The sequence below is a fragment of the Euphorbia lathyris genome, chromosome 2 (assembly GCF_963576675.1).
Source record: "Euphorbia lathyris chromosome 2, ddEupLath1.1, whole genome shotgun sequence".
Classification (NCBI taxonomy): Eukaryota; Viridiplantae; Streptophyta; class Magnoliopsida; order Malpighiales; family Euphorbiaceae; genus Euphorbia; species Euphorbia lathyris.
Genome location: NC_088911.1, coordinates 142,021,063 through 142,042,499, shown reverse-complemented (window position 1 = coordinate 142,042,499; position 21,437 = coordinate 142,021,063). Strand labels below are relative to the sequence as shown.

The 21,437-nt window shown below is 35.3% G+C and overlaps 1 protein-coding gene across 1 annotated transcript; it reads left to right on the top strand.

Annotated features, from left to right (window-relative positions):
* Positions 1-12,935: 12,935 nt before the first annotated feature.
* Positions 12,936-19,581, top strand: LOC136220187 (cysteine-tryptophan domain-containing zinc finger protein 7-like). Its single transcript, XM_066007949.1, has 10 exons — positions 12,936-13,346; positions 15,054-15,126; positions 15,224-15,366; positions 16,847-16,919; positions 17,013-17,158; positions 17,264-17,623; positions 17,756-17,910; positions 18,192-18,352; positions 18,928-19,001; positions 19,095-19,581. The coding sequence occupies exons 3-10, from the start codon at positions 15,268-15,270 to the stop codon at positions 19,275-19,277; spliced, it is 1,251 nt and encodes a 416-aa protein (XP_065864021.1). The 5' UTR covers positions 12,936-13,346; positions 15,054-15,126; positions 15,224-15,267; the 3' UTR covers positions 19,278-19,581.
* The last annotated feature ends 1,856 nt before the right edge of the window (positions 19,582-21,437 follow it).

The window sequence follows — 21,437 nt, the reverse complement described above, 5'->3', positions numbered from 1 at the left end:
TTTAATCGATTTTGAAACTTTAGTTTGACAACAAAATGAGTGTAATGCCAAAAACTTGTGTATTTTTAAGATATAAATTTACATTGTTTCATTTTAAAAAGGATAAAGATGAAAAATATCTCTAACATTAACAATGACAACCTAACATCTAAAATTTTATTTCAGAAATCATTATAATGATATATATTTTATCGGTATAAGATGTAAAAATGCCTCTAACGTCTAAAATTGTGCAATTGTACTCCTAACGTTAGCAACCAATAGCAATTTCACTTAACGTTCGCAAGATGGGTCAATTTCTTTTTTTTATGAGGAGAAAGATGGATCAATTTCAGATATTATTGTAAAACACATATTTTTTGTTTTTTTATTCTACACCAATTGTATATCAGTTGCTTCTAAAAAATATTTCATATTTTATATGATTTAGATAATAGAATTGAAGATTAGTATTTATAAATTTGGTGAAATATTTAAATTTTTTTGTCCAATACGTATAAAATACAGTATATTTTTTTAACGTCTAATCATATATTTGTGGTCTGTTATTAATGAGTGATAAAATGACACATATGTGAAGGGTATATGACAAGATTCATGACCGATAATATAGTTTGATGAATAATTTCTCAAATTGATCCAACTTATCAATGTTAGAGATAAAATTACTTTTAGTTGTTAACGTTAGGGGTAAAAGAAATTGCACAATTTTATACGTTAGGGTAAAACTGCTTCTAACGTAAACGTTAGGGGTATTTTTGCACTTTATTCCTATTTTGTTCATTATTCCGTACCAGTTGTCTATTAATTAGTTCTAAATCAAAATTCACATTTTTTGTGATTTAATAGTAGAATTTGAGATTAATATTTAAAAAAGTTACAAAATTGGCCCAATGATAAGGCTCATTACATATTTAGACTCATTCATAGATATGCTACCAAACTAGACTCTTAATCTACCAGAATATCCATAACATCTCACATGCTACCAAGCCTGATACTTCCACCCAAGTGTAACAGATATTTTGATATTTTGGATATGGTAACTAGTGCACCATAGCAAGAGATTGCTTCTAATGATTGTGAAGTCTTTACTTGTATTTTTGCACAATACTTGTTCGAAGGCCGTGAGTTTGACTTCACCGTACCGGACGGTGTTTATTTTAGGAACATATAGTTATAGAGTTGTTTCATGGACCCTATTAGACTACTGACCTTATGATATAAATATATGACTTTTGTGCAATTGAATGAAATTGAGTGAAGTTTAATGATAGTTAGTGAAATTATGTGAAATTTCGCATTTTTTGTTATATATTTCGCATTCTACACAAGTGTTATTCGCATTATGTTACCTATATCGCATCTGATTAAAAATGTGATTCGCTTTTAAGGTTATGTATCACGTTTGATTAACATGTACGACTCTTTATGGATACCACATTGAGCTTCTAATGTCCAACTTCTTGCTCTCTTAGGTTGCATGTAAGAGAGGTTAATTGCGTGTTCTTTCTCAAAATCAAAATTAATGTCCTTTGGCCGATAAACTCTATCATCTTGATCAAACTTATTTGCTAGTAGTGTGCCTGCAACACGTTTCCCCGCTTGCCTGTGATGTGTAGAATTTGATCTATGTTGAGCCTGTATTTTTGTAGTTTGTAGAATTTTTCTTTCGTTCTAACCCTTATTTTTGCAAACTATCACTTAGTTTGTTACCTAACCCAAGTTTTTGGCAAAGCTCAAATTGAGCCTTTGTTTTCTTCTAGCGCTTTTTCTTTGTTTATGGCATTATAGTAGCAAGCCAAAAGGCTAAGAAGTGAATGAGCATCACTATCCAAAAAAAAAGAAAAAAAAGGGAAAAAGAAAAAAAAAGAAAACAGAAAAAGAAAAGAAAAGAAAAGAGACGAACTAAAAGGGGAGAACTTCATTCCCCAGTTCTTAAAATCAAAACGTCTCAAGAAAACGTCCCAAAAAGAGAATAATGGATGAATAAAAAGCTCAGTCACTTCATATTTGCTAAAGCCATTTGAACCTTGTTTTTCTAGCGCTAGAACTATTAACCTTTGTTGCACCTTTAACCCTCTAACCACATTACAACCCCAATTCGAGGTTGTTTTTGATATCATCAGAGTCATATAGCATAGTAGAGGAACTCGGATGAACGTGCAAAATCAACGTAATCCTAAGCGAGAACATAAGCCGAGAGTAAACACATTAGCCACAAAAATTGTGTGAAATGAGTGAACTACCTATGGTGAGGTGTCTTACTTAGCGATCCCCTCAAGCTCGTTTAATTGAACATGTGTCCCTTGTCTTAAAACATATGACCTATGATAATTGAAATGCGGCTTTTGGATATCGTGTCTCTACTTTGTATTTCCGAATGCATGTAATTACTGATGCTCGAAATTGTGTCAAGCACCTAGTCAAACCAGGAGGTTTTCTAGCTTGCTTGTGATTGCGGGTTTAGTTTTTTAGTTTACTTGGGGACAAGTAAAGTTTTAAGTGCGAGGAGGTTTGATAGAGGTCAAAAACTCCTATCTTTGGGTACGGTTTTAGGACGGGTTTTAGCGTTATTTAGTTAATAAGCGAGCAATTCTCGCATTTAAATGCTTTTGTGTGAGTTAGTTAGAAATTGGAAATGTTTTATTTACTTTTCGTTGTTTAGGATCGTTTTATGATCGATTTAGGCAAATCCGGCCAAAATGGCATGCATATTATAATTCCGTTAATTTTGAAGCTAATTGATCCGTCAAAAGTCGCACCAAACGAAGCGTTTGCTCAAAATAAGCGATTGGCGGGTCAATTTAGCCTTTAGACTAATGTTGTTTGGAGTTTTTGTGCATGCGCAGGGATAAGTTCGGGCGAAAAGACACATTATTGGCATTTCGGCGACCGCGCGGGGGCGCATCGGGCTAAACTGCTCGACGAACTGGCCTATTTTAGGCCAGCTCGCCGAGCAGGCAATGCCTGCTTGCCGAGCAGGCCCTCAGAGGCCTGCTCACCGAGCAGGCAGTGCCTGCTCGTCGAGCAGCTCGCCCTGCTCGCCGAGCAGACCTGCGGGAATTGGTCAAAAAGATCAATTCCGCCCCCACGACGCCACGATGGACCCCACGACTTCCTACCTGTATAAGGACACGAAAATAGGTCAAGAAAATGGCCCGAGCCACGCCTATAAATAGGATTTTTCCAATGTAATTAGAGATCTTTTTTATCTTTTTGTAATTTTCTTAGCTTTTCATCTTGAGAAATCCTCTCCACCTCCTCCATATCCTTCAAACCTCCATTGAAGACACCTCCGAAGCTCCGCTCACCGAGGATTGCTCAAGCTCCATCCTTAAATCCTAGGAAGACGCCTGCATTGGTAGACAGGTTCCCTGAAAGGGATTTTTCTTCTTTTATATTCTGTCTAGCCTTTGATCCATGTTATGAATCCTAGGCTTATTGTATCTTCGTGACAATACTTTCATCTTTGATATATATTATAGTCTTTGTTCATTCAATTGTTTTAATGCTTTAATCTTTGTCTTATGCTTTGTCTGATTGGTTTAACTAATTCGATAATCCCAAAATTAAGTTGGCACATATTGCGAGCTGAATCTGACCTAGTCAGTGCCTATAGGATTGACGATCCTATAGAAGATTAAGACCAGATTGCTGAGCTTTAGAGCTAGTTTCGGCCTTACAAGGGAATCACGAACTAGGGACTTTAGGAGGATAGGTCGGGTTAATCGCCTCGGACACAAGTGACTTAGATTTTAATTCAATTGCTTAAACAATCTATTTTCATTATCATCGTATCCCTTCATGTTCCTTCGGATAATTGCATTGGTAAAAGATCACCTAGGAGTAGTTTAACTTAATTAGGGGTAGAGTAACTTAATTAGGCGTAGAATAACTTAGTTAGAATCAGATAACTTAGCTAGGAGTAGTATAATTCAATCTAGGAGTAGATAACTTAAGAAAAACCAACTCAAAACCCCCTAAGCCTAGATAACACCTGAAACCAAGTAACTCGATACTTGCAAAAATAAATCATGTGGACGATACCTGGACTTTTCCAGAAATTTATTACTTGATAACGACAGGGTACACTTATCCCTTAGTGAGTCTCGTGGTGCAAACGCAGTGAGACGCATCAGGTGGTAGGGAAATTTATAAAGAAAAACATCTTTACTCGGTTTGGAAGCCCTCGAACTATCATTAGCGACGGAGCTCTTCCACAACATGGCGAAACCACATTCCTCCAAACACCGTAAGCATGCACACATCACAAGAAAGTCAAGCTACTTCGACTCTAAACGTAGCCCCAGTTTGCGTTCTTCAAACCCTCTGTTTATATGTATCATAGCCGTTGTCGTTTTATGTCCATTTCTATTTTTATTTTTCTTCCCTTCCAGCTCATTTCGTTTCTTGTAAATCAAAAACCACGAAAAAACAAATCTCTCGCTAATCCAAAGTGCTTAGGCGGGGCGTACACACCCTTACGCCCCGCGTATCCGAGTCTCTGACCCTGTTGTAACTACTCACGTGGAGCATATACACCAGTGCGCCCCACGTAGCCAAGTTTCTGATCTTTTTAGTGTGTTCAAATGAATGGCTACGCGGGGCGTCGTACCTATTACGCCCCGCGTCCTTGGTCTAGCCGAATTCGCAACAAAAAATAACGGACACGCGGGGAGTACACACTACCACGCCCCGCGTAACCTTCGACTGTTAGGTCTTTTCCCAAATAAACGCCACGTGTAAGGACACGCGGGGCGCCCCCTAGGGTACGCCCCGCGTATCCTAGGGGAGTTGCGAATTGTAACTCCCCATGACAGCTTTTCCTCTTCCCCAAAAGTCTTTCTCACTTCTCCACTCCACCTTTTCTACCTTCCAATCACATCCCATCTTTTCAAATTCAAAACTTCTTCAACCTCCCTCCATCATCAATTTTGCTTTAACCACCCTTTTAATTACTCTTTAAAAAAAACAAAACATTAAATATTAATTAAAAACCATAAAACTTCCAAATATCCATGGAGGAAAAACCCGGATGAAAATGCAAACTCAAAGTGACTTCAAGTAAGTGCAAAGGAGAGTGCAAAAACACCGACCCACTAAGATTTGAGCGTAAGAGTGAAATCCCTTGGTGAGGTACTTACGGGTTCTCAAAAGATAATCGGCCCCCCGTTGATATTGTCTATTAAATTTGATCATAGAGGTTTCAAACAAGTTTTAGTCGCTCATTTGTTTGCGTACGTACTTACCGAAAATTTTGCATAAAACTTTAGCTTTGGAATCACGCACTTGGTAAAACTAACCGAAGGTTTGTTTCTTAATCATCTCAATCATTTGTCTTTCGACTTCTTTTACTTGAGGACAAGTAAAACTTTAAAGTCCGAGGAGGTTGATAGGGACGTTTCACCCCTATCTTTTAGCGTGATTTAAGGTTTAATTGAGGACCAAATAAATAAGTTTAATTACAAAAATAAGGGATTTTGAATAAAATAACAAAATAAAAATAAAATCCGTACTTTCGGTTTATTGTCTTTATTTTTTATTGAATTTAGAAAATAAAAACGTCAAGCTAACTCGGCTCTCGAGAATTGTCTTTCAGGTACAAGTAAGGAGCAAATTTCCACTGACATAGGCGGGGCGTGTCATCCAGTCAGAAATAATTGCTTAATCCACAGGCACCACGTGGGACTAACCCACCGATACGCGGGACGTGTGGCATCTAGTCAGAAATGATAAGCTCAATCATGGAAGTTAGACTGCATGGTCTCCCAAGTCAACTGCTACTACGCGGGGCATCCCACCTTGCACGCGAGGCGTATATGGGAGTTTATCAACCTAAAAGATCCAGGGACTCATATACGCGGGGCGTTCTTCAGGCTACACGTGGCGTAAAAGACCTAATTCAAGCTACTAAATCTCAGGAGCTCAACCACGCGGGGCGTGGTTGAGACAACAAGATCTGAATTTGGTCCACATGTAGGAATTATTAACGAAATGGGCCAATACACGGGGTGTCCTCTACCATACGCGAGGCGTGTCATGGGAATTCTGCAGAAATAATGTATCTCCATACTTGTATCTTGTGAATTTACAATTTTACCCCTAGCTTGATGTGTATAAATAAGAGTGATTAGCACTCATTTGGGCATTCAGATTTTACATAGCAAAACTCTATCACCTTGAGAGCTTGTTCGTTTATTCCGGCATTCCGTCAAAGTTCCGTTCCATCTTCGTTCACCAAGCTCGAGAGTTCCACTTCCAAGTCCTAAGAGACGGCTTTGAGTCCGGTTAGCTAGTTTCGAGGGCGGATTCTTCCCTTTTCACTTGCTAATTAGCTTGTACTCTTCCTATGTACTAGGCTTGGTTGTATTCCATATTTACATTTTCCATATTTATAACTTATGATTTACAATTTCTACTTCTTTATATGTGTTGATGTTTGCTACTTGTTTTGATCCTCGTAATTGATTATTGTGTATGGGAACGCGATTTCCGACGCCATTCGGGCTATCTTTAGGGATTCATATAGGTGTTGCCTTACCGTAAGTGACATACCGGAAACCGTAGGAATTGATAAGCCACGAAACTTACGGGCCCTAGTTTCTAATCCCGAGCATTAGACATGCCTTGACTAGGAACCACGTAGTCTAAGTACTTCACGGGTCAGTCATACTACACGTAGTCGTCATTGCAAGAGTAAATCATCAACCGTATATGTTCGGAGTCATTGTTTATCATATTTATAACTTATAACTATCTGTATCACTTCGTAGAGTCTTTGTTATATAAATCCGTCTCACCTATAGTTAGGAGTAGTTTGTAGTTGTTTCTCAAATCAACCCAAAGTATTCACCGATTAGATAACGTATAAAACCGAGTCGTTTAATACTTGTAGTTATAAATCCCGTGGATTCGATACCCGGTCTTAACCGGATTATTACTTGATACGACGGGGTACACTTTCCCCTAAGTAGTAGCGTCTAGTAGAGATAGAGCGTTTAGGAAGATCACATCCATAGTCATAACACACTTATCATAATATATTTAGAGCTCTACCCGACACCCATCAATCTTTCATTTGTGAAAGTATATTTACTTTATTATATGACTTGTATACATGATGTTCTTGAACTATTTTGTCATTTACGTAAACGATGATATACTTCACACATTCCCCACACAGCTCCAATAAACCCTTCCTCCCTCCACATATTCCTTTGTTTGTACTTTAAGAAACGATGAGAGGCGACCTCATCCATCTAAAAACCAATGTCAAGCACAACCCTCATAAAGGCCAGAAGCTCCATGCAGGACTTGGAAAGGCCTAGGAAAGATAAGATTGAATTCTCCCATAATTCCCAAACATTGCTCATAAAACAAAATCACCACCCTAACTTAACATATTAGGCATAAAAATACTCTATACATTCACTTGATAATGAAATAAGGGAAGAAGAGGCACATCCATCATTAAAAAATAACACAATCTCCTTAAGATCAATATGAGTAGTCAAGAATTTGCCACTAAAAAGAACCTTATTGTCATCAGAAGGCCAGAGGATGAAGCAAATAGATAAAGAGTGTAAGAAACACACCCGAAATCTTTCTCCTTTTATACTACTTAGAAGGAAAATGAATCAATAGACGCCATCATTACTAACAAGCAATGATTGAAGCGTATTAGATGCTCATGGCATGCTCTCTAATAAAATGGTGACACGTGGCAAGATAGAAGCGAACACCATCAACTCGAAAGGCGACCAGAAAACACAAGAAAACATGCCCTGACAGTTGCATTTTTTAGCACTAGATGAAGGGAAAACCAACCATCAGGAGCCTGTATAACCTCTTTATCAGTCCCTTATTTTTTTAAAAATTTCAAAAGACATCAATATCAAATCTCTCTCTCTCCCTCTTTCAACTTATCAGGAATCAACAAGTACAATAATTCCCAGAGCCAATAATTTCTCATCCTAAATAATGATAAATTAGACCTAAGGGGGACATCTGATATCAAGTGAATCTAACTCTATCACGTGGCACCTAAAAGACTTGAACCAATCATCGAGCGCCTAAAATTTGGTATATGGCCGCGTAAGTGAAATTTTGATAGGTCCATATTTATACATATTTTTATATCTTAATTCCTTAGGGTTTAGTTTTAATTTTATTGTTTAGGTGCAAGTTTACCTTATTTTCTATTTTGTAGGTATTTTTGAGACTCATTTTCAAATTGATGATTAAAATGGTAATTCTATGAAGTTTAAAGAGAATTTGAAGAAACTTGTCAAGTCATGTGCTGAAAAGGAGTTTCAAATGATGATCTGTCTTAACCTATGTCTGTGGATCAATAAGTATTTAATGAAAAATTGATGACTTATGTTATGAGATTCTTAATATATATAATATTTATAAGATTTTAACTCTATTAGGATTTTCTTAAATAGTCATAATTAGAGTTTAATCCTAAGTTGAGTTTCTTTTAGAGTTTAATTCTAAAAAGGAGTTTCTTTTAGAGTTTAATTCTAAAGGAAAGTTTCTCTTAATATTTTTATGAGGAATTAATAAGAGTCAGTTTTTCTCACTCCTGAAAGCCAATAGGCACAATTGTGAAAGCTATAAAAAGAGACAAACGGAACCATATTTGGGGGGAAGGACACACACATAAAAGAAGAGACATACATAGAGAACAATAAAAAATATCAAAGTCTCTTCATGCATCATCATTCTTCCATGGCTTCTTCTTCCTCCAATATAAACTAATTTCCAATTTCTAGCTAGAGGTTTTTAGGTCTTGAATAATCAATTGGGGAGATCATTTTGTACTTAATCTTTTTCATCTATTCAAGTAATCAATTTCTATTATGTTTTTGTTCGTATTGCATTATTTAATTGAATCCTTGATTTGATTATTTACTTGTAATCGTTTCGCTAATTAGATGTTTAAATACGTAATTGTTTAATTCATCTAATGCAAGTAGTAAATAACATAGTTAATTGTGGACAAACTTTTAACCTATGTTGTGAATGTAATTGATATGCTTTAAATAATCTTGCTTTAGTGATTATTGAGTAGAATTGGTATCTCTTTCATACTTTAATGCTTTCAATCAAATTAAATTATGAAGCTTGTTTGGAATTGTTTAATTGATTAGGGAAAATTAATGAACTTTTCTTAATTGTCCAATCGGTAAGAAGAGATAGGTTGTTAATGCTTTTTAATAACCATAGCTAATTTATTTGAAGGGTTGAAATTTATATTTCCTATGATCGATGATCAATTGTTCAATTCAAGACTCAAACCTAACCTCCAGCTGAAATCTTTTTCATACATATTTCTCATATATTTAATTAATTGTTTCTTGTATTTTATTATTACTTGTTATTTTCTATTTATTTTATTCTATAAACCAAAACCCCCCTTTTTACTTTTAATTGTTAATTTTGAAAAGTTACAATTCTACCAGTCTCTGAGGATTCGACCCTACTCCATATTTACTACAGTTTTTGGATTCCAAAAGTAGGTATTTTATTTTTTGTGAATTCGACACTCATCAAATTTCATTTGCCACTTTTTTGTTTTCGGTATACAATGACATTCATTTAACAGAGGGGTCATCTGTTGAGCGCATCAAATTTAACAAAAACGCGCGTTTTCTTTGAATGACAGTAGTGTGTAATCATAACGTCATATGATAATCGAACGCGTTTTTTATTACGCATTCAGATGATATAATGTTAAAATACTGTCACGAAAAATATTCAGACGACACGAAAACAAATGTCTGTCATGTACATTGTGTCATATGAAAGGGAAAATGGCATAGTATTTGTTGGATCTTTGAGATTGTACAAGAACGATCTGTATCTGTTTTTGTTGTTGTTATTTGAAATCCAAAGTCCCTAATTGTTGTACAATGTTGATTCCACCAAAATTGCAACTCCAATTGGATCGCATCTCGACTAAATTCTATCCCTACATGATTCTTTCAATACCATATTCAACCCCTTGAAGACTTGTTATGTTATATTGCTCTTCAAAACAGTATAAACATTGCTTCATTTGTTTTTAGATTCTGAAACCATAATTTTTTGAAGTCTTTTTTGTTCGGAATGTGTTTTTAGAGGGTTTTTGTTTTTTTTATTCAGCAACCTTCCAGGTATTCAAGTTTTTACAAGTTAGCTGCTCAAGTGTTGGATTGGACATCGCCACAACCATATGCTTACTATATAGTTGCATTTTCCACTTGATGAGAACACGATATGCATACTCTCTAATGTCCGTTTGTACCGAGGATTGGACTTGAGAGAGTAGATGATGTTATCGACATTGGTGGAACACATGAAAACATTAGTGGCAGGGAAAGAGCAAAGCTTGGAGAGTGCTTTCAAACATATATCCTACAATGCATCTATATTGGTAGTCTTAAATGCAACTTGTACCAAATCGAGAACTATCTATATTGGTAGTCTCAATGGAGAAGATAGTTCTCGTTTTGGTACAAGTTGCGTTTAAGACTACCAATATAGATGCATTGGAGGATATATGTTTGAAAGCACTCTCCAAACTCTGCTGTTTCCCTGTCACTAATGTTTTCCTGTGTTCCACCAATGTCGGTAACATCATCTATCTCTCAAGTCCAATCCTCGGTACAAACGGACATTAGAGATTATGCATCTCGTGTTCTCATCAAGTCGAAACTGCAACTATATAGTAAGCCTTTGGCTGTGGCTATGTCTAATCCAACACTTGAGCAACTGACTTGTAAAAACTTGAATACTTGGAAGGTTGCTGAATAAAAAAACAAAAACCCTCTGTTCTGCTTTCCTGGTTTTTGAATTGTTCCAACCGATAAAGAATTGGCCGATGATTTTCTGTTGAAGAAATTGATGGGAAGACTTTCCCGAATGAAGCCATGTTGATTCCTTGGTGGATTTGTATGGTAAAGAGGAGTCATGAAAAGTATTCCAAATTTTTGGTCCCAATCCTTCTTATGGTGGCCATAATGATCTTTATTTCTTTATTAAGCTCAAGAAACAAACCATATGCTAATTCAATAATTCAGAGGAAGGTTGGCGATGGTAGAACTTAGCATCGTGATGATTCTGGGAAGGAGATTGTGGTGGTGGTTGAGATGGATGGTCCGTTAGTTTTCTTAAAAGCAGTGAAGAAAGAATCTGAAGAGCATTGTGGTTGGATTATGTGTGAGTTTTCTTTTTCGGAATTTAATGATGAGATTGTCCTTTGTTAATTAAAGAAGAAGAATGAGTAATTCATATGATATAGTATTATAGATGCGATTAAGTCAAAGATGTCTGAATGATAACATGTAAGGAATATGAGAGAAAAATATGAAATATGGAACATGGAATAGAATAGGTATTACCGAGGAATAGAATATGAGAGAACGTAATATGTATTTTTTACCCTTCAAATTTAATTTTCTATTTATTTTAAATTTTAATTATTTCATAATTATTTCTATGTTTGGTGGATGCAATGGTAGTATATGAAATAACTAATGTTGTTGTTCAAACGACAACTTTACTCCTCAAATATAATTTTCTATTTATTTTAAATTTTAATTATTACCATGAATTATTTAAATATTTTTTTTGAAAGGAGAATTATTCAAATATTTAATATATATTATTTAAGGAAAACGTGAAAAACTAATCCAATCCATAATGATGTACCAAAAAATATAATATTTTGTTAACTACCACTCATCAGGAGAAGAAAAAACAATGGGTACACTAATCAATAAGATTGATGAATGTTTTTTATTTTTTTTGTTTTTTTTTTTTTGTTTTTCTTTGTTTTTCTTTGTTTTCTAATTAACTTTAAAGCTTAGTTTGAGAACTAAAATGGATGTAATGCCTTTAGAAAATGTTGAAAAATGTTATTATAAGAATTTTTTTTTCCTGGTAATTTGTTAATTTTTAAGAATAAAAATGTTATTTTGGTATTTAGGTGAATAAAATTGCAGAGCCAATGGAATTGTGCGCATGTCTCAAGCCAAGTCGAGCTTTAATAAATTAACGAGCTCGAGCCCGAGCCGAGATTTGGCTTGCTCAAGCTCGGCTCGGCTCATTAGAAAATAAACGAGCTCAAACCGAGCTTCGAGCCCAAAATGCTCTTTAAACTTGGTCTATTAAGAAAATTATCTAACCATAAATTGTTTGTTGTGAGTAAATCGTTAATTATATTTACGAAGTTTGCTCGCAATAATAACTCTTTATTTATGTACATAAACAAGCTCACAAGCAAAGTTCGTGAATAAATAAACAAGATGCTGACAAATAGTTCATCAATTACTCATTTATTATGTTTGTGAACGAACTCATCTAATAACAAATAAAATAACATTAAATTTAGATATTTGTGAACTAACACAAAATTATATAATTTTCTATAAAACTAAAATTTGTTCATAAATGTTCTAATCGAGCATGCTCGCGAGCTTTCAAGCAGAGTTTTAGTCTACTCAATTTCGGCTCGTTTATGAACCGAGCCAGTAAATCGTGCTTACGAACGGCTCGTTTACAAATCGAACTGATTACCGAATCGTTCATGAGCGGTTCGGCTCATTTTTCCAAATCACAACTCTTAAAACAAAACTCAATAAATAAAAAGCATAATACACATAAACTTTAAAGTTAATTAAAACCTTAAATTATATTTTTTAAACTTATTTTGAACTAATAGAGAGGTTATTATAATCAATATCAAATAATAACGAGTTTTTTTTTTATTATCATTTTAAGTTACAACGATGATTCAATTCATGATTTTTTTTAGTTCGGATATGTAATGGATGATTTTTTTATTTTATTTTTATTTTTATAGTAATATGTAATCTATGATTTTGATAGTAATTGACTTTCAAATTATAGGTATTTTAGGTTGGGGAATGTAACGCCATAAACAAACAACCTAACTCACAGTCCCTCTTTCTTCCACCACCCATTTATGGCGGACTACGACTCCAACCAGTACCAGCAACAATCAATCCCCAAGGAAACAGCTCTGCAAGCAGTAAACACCATAATCCAACTCCATTTTGGGAAAACTCTAGAAATGAAAAGAGCAATGGACCTTTCAAAAGGAGGAGCTCCACAAGCACTTCCTCCTATTCTTCTTCTCTGCGTTGAATGAAATTTGAATCACTCGAAAGGATGAGTGTCAAGCAGCTAAGAACAAAAATGGAGTGGGAGAATTTTAGATCTCAACCCTGGAATTTTATACTGGTGCTGCTGGTAGATCCTCAATCGGGATGGGCATATAAGGAAAGGGAATTTCGATCCTCAATCAGCGACATGGACTATGATTGTCAAATAAGGTAAGATTAAACTAGCTCATTACTCCTAATTTGCCGCTAATTTAGGACTTTCCATATTCAAAAACTGGAAATAAATTATTACCAAAAATGAAATTCAAAGCTTTGATTATTTTAGAATCTATATAAACTCACTAGACCTAGTTAATTATCGTTGATTTAGCAATCAGCCTTCTACTTTTGGTTCTCTGATCGATAGTTTGCGTGGAGAATCAATAGTTAATTAGCAATTTTTGCTTGGTTTCGACGGTTAGGGTATAGCGTTTGGGTTTTGGGGTTAGGCTTTTAAATTTTTAAGGTTAGGGTTTTCTTTGGGAGGTGTGGAGATGGAGATGGAGGATAATCCTATACTTGAGGAAGGGGAGATTTTGCAGGGTGACTGCTCCAACAACAATATGGAGCATGATATTGCTTTCTCTTACATTGTAAGGGCTTATCTTCATGATGTTGTTCAAATAACTCGATAACTTGAATTAGGAAGTAGCTATTATGGGAATATCATTTTAAACGTAATTTGGGAGTTTCAACAGTTAATTCTACTTTGATCTTCATGATGTTGTTCAAATAAGTCTATAACTTGAATTAGGAAGTAACTATTATGGCAATATCATTTTAAACTTAATTTGGGAGGTAGAAAAGTATGAATGTCAAGCTAATTTTGTCATGTAGAGCCGCTCCTAAGACTCGAACCCGTGACCTCTCGGTCACATGACAACAACTTTTACAGGGTGTTTGTTAGAGGGGACAAAGACACTGAGATAGGGATAAAAAAATTGAGACGAGTTATCCCGTGTTTGTTTTAGAGATAGGTTAGGGAGCGGAATATGAGTCTTATCCCTCAAATCCTATATCCAAGAGGGGGTGGTATAAGGAGGTGGGATAAGCTCCTACGATTTTAATAGGATGGAAAAGTCTATCCTATCCCTCAAATTAATGTTATGTAGTTTAAATAAGGTTAAAATTGTAAAATGTATTATTTTATCCCTATCCCTATCCAACATACCAAACATTGAATAATAATTCTCGACTATCATATTTTATCTTTATCCCAACCATTTATCCTTATGTCTATCCCAACCTTTATCCCTATCCCTATCCCAATAGAATACCAAACGCCTCGTTAGCGTTGCACCAAGGCTCACCCTCATGTAGAGTACTAATAACACCCATAAAAAAATTAAGGCCCTTAAACTTGGCCTCATTCACCCCAAAAGACATTTAGAAGGAAAATGATTGTCTATAATCTTGAACTGAAGTATATAAACTAGCAAGGTGGATGTCAAGCTAAAATGGTTTCATTTGAATTTTTTTTTAACAGGGTTTCATTTGTTTTAATATCTAAATTTTAAGAAGATTATTATTAAGAAACTGCAAGCGTTGTTATTACAAAATTTATTTCTCTTCATGCTCATCAACAACATATAATCTTTAGAGAAATTAATATAAACCTTAGGCCTTATTAAAAGTTATACTTGAGATATTTTCTTGATTAAATTCTTTGTGGATTACAATAATTCGGCTATAGAGGTCTAGATTTTATTGCAATTGATTTAATTGACCTTTTATATGAGAGGCATTCTTTGTCAATTTGAATAAGGTCGGCACTTGTCATATGTTTCATTGGCAAATGTTTCATGTATTACTTATCATATGGTATGTTCCATGCTTCTTTTTATGTAAATCAATAAAAGTTTCTTTATTTTGCTAAAGGATGAGAAGATTCAAAATGTCTTGGCCCATTTTCAAAAGGATTTTGAGGGTGAGGTTTCTGCAACGGAATTGAGTAAGTGACTCCAAATGGAAGTTGTTCAAGATCCATAGAAGTAAGGGTGGTATATTTTTATGAATCGATAATGATGGGTGGAATTTTTTTGTTTCAGGGGCTAAATATGGTCATTATGGCTCATTTTTGCAAGGAGTGGAGATGGAGTATAATCATGAGCTTGAAGAAGAGGAGGTTTTCCAGTATAAGGGTGACTGCTCCAACAAGATTATGGACCCGGATATTGCTCTCTCTTACATGGTAAGGGTTCATATTTATGATGTTCAAATAACTCTATAACTTGAATTAGGAAATAACTATCATGACAACATCCTTTTAAACTTAACTTAGGAGTTTCACTAGTTAATTTTACTTTGGTTAAGCACTTGAGCAACTAATGGATTTAATATGCAAATGCATTGGTTTATGACTTAAAGTATATATTGATTCTGTTTGTCATTGCTAAGTTTGTCATGTAGAGAGTACTAATAACACCCATAAAAAATTAAGGCCCTGAACACTATCTTAAACTTGGCCTTATTCACCCCAAAAGACGTTTAGAAGGAAAATGATTGTCTATAATCTTGAACTAAAGTATATAAACTAGCAAGGTGGATGTTGATCAATTCAAAGGCAAGCTAAAATGGTTTCATTTGTTTTTTTTTTTTAAACAGAGTTTCATTTGTTTTAATATCTAAATTTAAGAATGTTATTAAGAAACTGCAAATGTTGTTATTACAAAATTTATTTCTCTTCATGCTCATCAACAACATATAAACTTTAGAGAAACTAATATAAACGTTAGGCCTTATTAATATGGAAATTTTTTTCTCTTCATGCTCATCAACAACACACAATCTTAGAGAAACTAATATAAACCTTAGGCCTTATTAATATGGATAACATTAAACTCTAAAGTTACATAAAAAATATTTAGGCGGAATCGCTATTTAACATCGGCCTTCAGCAGACGATCCATGGCAGTATTGACATAGTCAATGGGTATAACCTCAACGTCAGCAGTTATGCCATTTTTTGCTGCGATGGATATTCTGAATGAAATCAAGCAAAGCTTGCTTACCCTCAACTGGTTCAGCCATGGTGACTCCAAAGAAGAGAGTTGCAACGAAAATGAACAAAATATTCTTTTGCGAAACACCAAAGTATCTAATACAAATCCTGCTCAAATCTACATGAATCAAAGGAAAATATAGATCAGAATTAGGCAAACTAACAGAAAATATTACAGTAAAATAATGTACAAATTGTAAAATTTATAAAAAGGAATGCTTTTAAAACTTAATTGGTCAAAACTTTAAATAACCTTTTTACCGATAATTACTTGTTGACTTTTAAAACACTCCTACCTAACTATTTTTATAGGTGATAAAAGTACAACAAATTAGTAAATTACAAAGGAACATGAAATTTTCTATTCATGAAATTAAGAAAAGCCTGTAATTTTCTCGGAAACCAAACAGAAGTGGGAAACTATGAATGTTAAGCATAGGAAAGAACTTGGTTATACTTGAGATATTATTCTTTGTGGATTACAATCATTCAATTGTAGAGGGCTAGATTTTGTTGTAATTGATTTAATTGACCTTTTACAATGAGTGGCGTTCTTTGTCAATTTGAATAATGCCTGCACTTGTCATATCTTTCATGTATTACTTATCATATGGTATGTTCCATGCTTCTTTTTATGCAAGTCAATTAAAGTTTCTTTATTTTGCTAAAGGATGAGAAGGTTCAAAATGTCTTGGCCCATTTTCAAAAGGATTTTGAGGGTGAAGTTTCTGTAAAGGAATTGGGTAAGTGGCTTCAAACAGAAGTTGTTCAAGATCCATAGAAGGGTGAGGTATTTTTATATATCGACAATGATAGGTGGATATTTTTTCTTTCAGGGGCTAAATTTGGTCAGTATGGCTCATTTTTGCGTAGCTATGCACCATCTTCTCCAAAAAGCTCTCCTTGGTCTCATCCGAAGACTCAAGAAAGAAATTGTAGCACACAAAAAGCTGCAGATGAATCTCCTACCAAGATTCTTAAGGTAAGTCTTTTTTCTTATTTGACATTTCATTCACACGCATATTATGAGAAATCAAGGTTAATTGATGAACTAAGAGTTATCTGGCTATGCTTCTATTGGAAACAGGTAATGACTTCCTTTCCGGTTCCTCAGGGTGCCATAGTATCACCTCTTCATGAGAATCTTCTTTGCTTGAAGAATACGCCAAATGATACAAGCAGAACTACAAAGCGAAGATTTTTAGTCTCTGTGAAGAAGAAAAAGAATGTTTGTATGATGAGAAGAAATTTGAAAGAGTTGCAAGATGATCAGAATGGCCTTGACAGCACTAGGAATGATGAGGATAGTAGCGGGAGTGGATTGAAGAAGGACAAAACGTTGAGAGGTTATGCAGATATTTATGCTCCAAGTCCTGCCTACAGCCAAACTGCTACAAAAATTCTTGAAAAGGCCAAAATGTTGAGAGATTATGCAGATATGCTTAAGGTTTCTTATATTTTCTATTAATTTTTTGAATCTTATTTTAATGATTTGTTATGCATGTGTTGTACTATCAATTGGAAAAAGAAGCTATATCCTTGTTGTCCTCATCCTTGTTGTGGTTTGATTACTTTTCAGGACTCGGGGTGTGATTTTGAAAGTAATGAAACAAACTTCCAAGCTGCTCGAAAGTTTTTTCATGGAGCTTCTCTCCTAGAAACTAGCAATGAGGTCGGCAGACAGGGTGAGATGACTCAGATTCAAGCATATAGTATAGCAGCTAAACTTTGCCAGTAAGTAAACATAACGAACTTGTTATCGATGAATTCTGCTTCTCTCCTGGTGTTGCGCCCTCTCGTGATTCTATATATGCATGTTAGTGATGTGCATCAAAATATAGACAGTGATTTTGAGAATTTCTTGTATGTCTGTTGACTAAGATATTATATGTTTCTTATGTACCTGTACATAATTCTGTTTGCTTTTGAAGCTGTTATATATTATTTCTTTTACTGCACAAGATGCATGTTACACCACCAGTGTTTGGCTCCTGTTTGACCTCTGTAATCGGCAGATGTTCTGCTGTGGAATTTGAAAGACATAATCAAGTGGCTGCTGCTGCATTGGCCTATAAATGCTTGGAAGTTGCACAATGGAGGATAGTTTCCTGCAAAAGTTCTAGCTTAAGCAGATACCAGAATGAGTTGCAAGAATGTTTACAGACTTCCTCCCGAGGTAACAAAATGAACTACATGAATCATACTACAGTATTATGTGATAATAAAGGGTTATCTCTAATTTTACAATTAGTCCTAAATACCTTTTATATTGCTATCTTGAGATAAGTGGAGTTGCCTTTTGATCAGTATTTCTTTCTAAAGTGTGAATTGTCAACTCTTACACTTTTGTCTTACCTCTTTTTTCGATCCACGCTTGAGCTAAGGTGCAGTCAAATGTTTGAAGCTTATAATATCTGGCATAGCTTCCTTAAGTAAATGATCCCTTCAAATATAAAAAGAAAGATTTTTCCCTTTTCATTTTACAGTGGAACGTGTGCCAGTTGATAAGGCTACTGTTTCCACAGGTACTGTTGGATATATGGTACAGGGGTATTTAAGTAATTTTATACCAAGTAGGGTTACACACTATAAATGCATGTAATTTGTATCTCTTTTACACGATCAATAAGAAACAGTCGCTCATCGCTCCCGGAGACGTAGGCAATTAAAAACTGCCGAACTTCGTTAACAAATCTTTGTGTTCGATCTTTGCTTTATTATTCTGTTTTATTTAGCTTCGTTATTCAACAGGTACCATACCTCATGTTGATGCGAATTCCGCCATTGTTGTACGAAACTCAAATTTTCTTCAGCTGCTCGACTTTGTAAGTTCATTTATACCTTGAAGCTATCATGTCATGTCTATTCTTATCTTTTGCTAGGGTAGAGGTGAAATTATGATTATTTGATTATTGCAGACACAGGATGTAAATTGTGCAGTGGAGGCTTCAAGGAAATGCCAGAGGGCTTATTCAGCTGCTAAAGCTTTAGAAGATGCAGAAAATAAACATTGTATTATATTGGTCAAGAAAGTCGTTGATTTTTGCTTCCAAGATGTAGAGGAGCTCTTACATCTGGTTCAGCAGGCATTGGATGCATAATCCGTTCAGGATAACACGCTACTCAAAGATGCAATTGGAAACCTGCTGCATAGACGCGGATCACCAAAGCTTCTACATGTTACAAAGTGAGATACTCTTTTAATCTTTTTGTCACCAAGGATATACAAAATCTTTTTGATAGGAAAAGAACTGAAAACTTCATTTTTAGATACCAATTTGAGCTTTTGATAGGAAAAGAAACTGAAAATTTCATTTTTAGATACTTTTTAAATCTTTTTGTAACCAAGGATATACAAAATGGTAATTCAGGTTATGATATCAAAACCGTATTATGTTATTTATATATATGTTATATATAATTGGGTAAATAATTTATCAGACTATACATTTTTACCTAATAAATTATTTGTTCTTGTATTTTAATAATATACTAGTCCTTAACTTTTGTTCTATTCAACAGTTTAGTTCCTTATAGAGGGACTAAACTGTTTAATAATTTATATATTTGAGGGACTGTACTGTTGAATAAAACAAAATTTGACGACTAAATAGCGTGTTGTATAAGTCGGACTAAACAGCTTGTACCTGTGTACATTTGTACAAAGTGAGATTGACGCATGTATGAAATATATAATGTTTTTCATTTTTTTTAACTATGTGATTAATATTTTACCCTTCTGTAGGTTCTATAATAATTCTTTCTCCTCCAGTTTGAAGTTTTCGTATCTGTGTCTTGAATTGTCAAATGGAAAGTACATTATAGACATTATAGACATCACTTGCATATTTATTGATTTTCTGATCATTATTGATAGTAGGGGGATGAGGGCGAGCCTTGGCGCAACGGTAAATGTTGTTGTCGTGTGACTGAGAAGTCACGGGTTCGAATCTTAGGAGTGGCCTCTTACCCAAAAATTGGCAGGGGAAGGCTTGCCTCCAATACACCCTTGTGGTGGGACCTCTCCCCGGACCCTCCTTGGCGGGTATGCGTAGTGCACCGAGCCGAAAAAAATTGACAGTAGGGGGGTCTCAGTTCATTGTATTTGATATAGGGCACTGATATTGTGGATAACTCCATATTCAACATATTGAACACAAGGAAAGGTAGACTTTTCGTTATATTGGTTCTTTATGTTTTGCATTTTTGGGGGGTTTTATCAAATTTGAAAGCCAGAACCAATCGTACAATTCGAATTGTATGATTCAAGTCGTATCGGCTCTCGAGCTGACTCTATAGGTAGAATTGGAAATCATCAAGAATCGGTGGTGAAGTGTCCGAGTTGTCCGATTCTTGGGCCAATTAGTCTGCAGGCCAACTGCCTCTCCCTTACAGCATGCACACTTGAAGTGTCTTATCGGCCTCTTGAACTTGTTGAACTCCGGCTAATTAGTTGTTTTCAAAGTTGGGGAGGGGTCATGGACGTTTCTGGACAACTTTGGGGGACTAGGGATGTATTAGGCCTTTGAAAAACAATTGGTGAAACTGCATGCCATGCAATGTGGAGCCCCAATTCTTGGGCCAACTGCCTCCCCTTACAGCATGCACACTTAAAAGTGTCTTATTGGCCTCTTGAACTTGTTGAACTCCAGCTAATTACTCGTTTTCAAAGTTGGGGAGGGGTCATGGACGTTTCTGGACAATTTGGGGGGCGGCTAGGGATGTATTAGGCCTTTCAAAAAGCAATTGGTGAAACTGCATGCCATACAATGTGGAGCCAATTATGATTGAATCTACTATTCACCTTTCCCCATTGGATGATGCTAAGCCTCATAAAAAATCACATACCTTTAGGATCTAAGAGCTGTGGTAGATCATGAATGTAAGAATTTCTCACATGTATCGGGAAGGTAATCGCGCTGTGGATGCCTTGGCGCGATTTGGAGCTCTCTCCTTGGAGCTTATTTGGTGGCCATCGGCCCCTGATTTTTGTCGTACTTTTATTTTTGATGACCTCTGTAATATTGCACATTTTCGTTCCTCTTGAGTATCCCTCTGTACTCTTTTCCTTTTTTTTATAATATATTGGTTGTTCGGATCAAGAGATAGAGGTGCCAACCTGGTTGGGATGTCTGTCTCTTGCTTCCGATCTCCCACCTTTATTCAAAAAAAGAGATCTGTGGTAGAGATATTGCTTCGTTAATTGTTATTGGTGCAGGTGCGAGTGGCCTGTGAGGGCAAGCGTCGAATCTGGAAAAACT

What these genes read in the sequence shown, in the direction of transcription:
- LOC136220187 (XM_066007949.1), top strand. Translation starts at nt 15,268, where the DNA reads ATGGAGTATAATCATGAGCTTGAAGAAGAGGAGGTTTTCCAGTATAAG. An exon ending in ATTATGCAGATATGCTTAAG is followed by an intron (nt 17,624 to 17,755) that starts GTTTCTTATATT and finishes ATTACTTTTCAG; the next exon opens with GACTCGGGGTGTGATTTTGA. An exon ending in TTTACAGACTTCCTCCCGAG is followed by an intron (nt 18,353 to 18,927) that starts GTAACAAAATGA and finishes GTTATTCAACAG; the next exon opens with GTACCATACCTCATGTTGAT.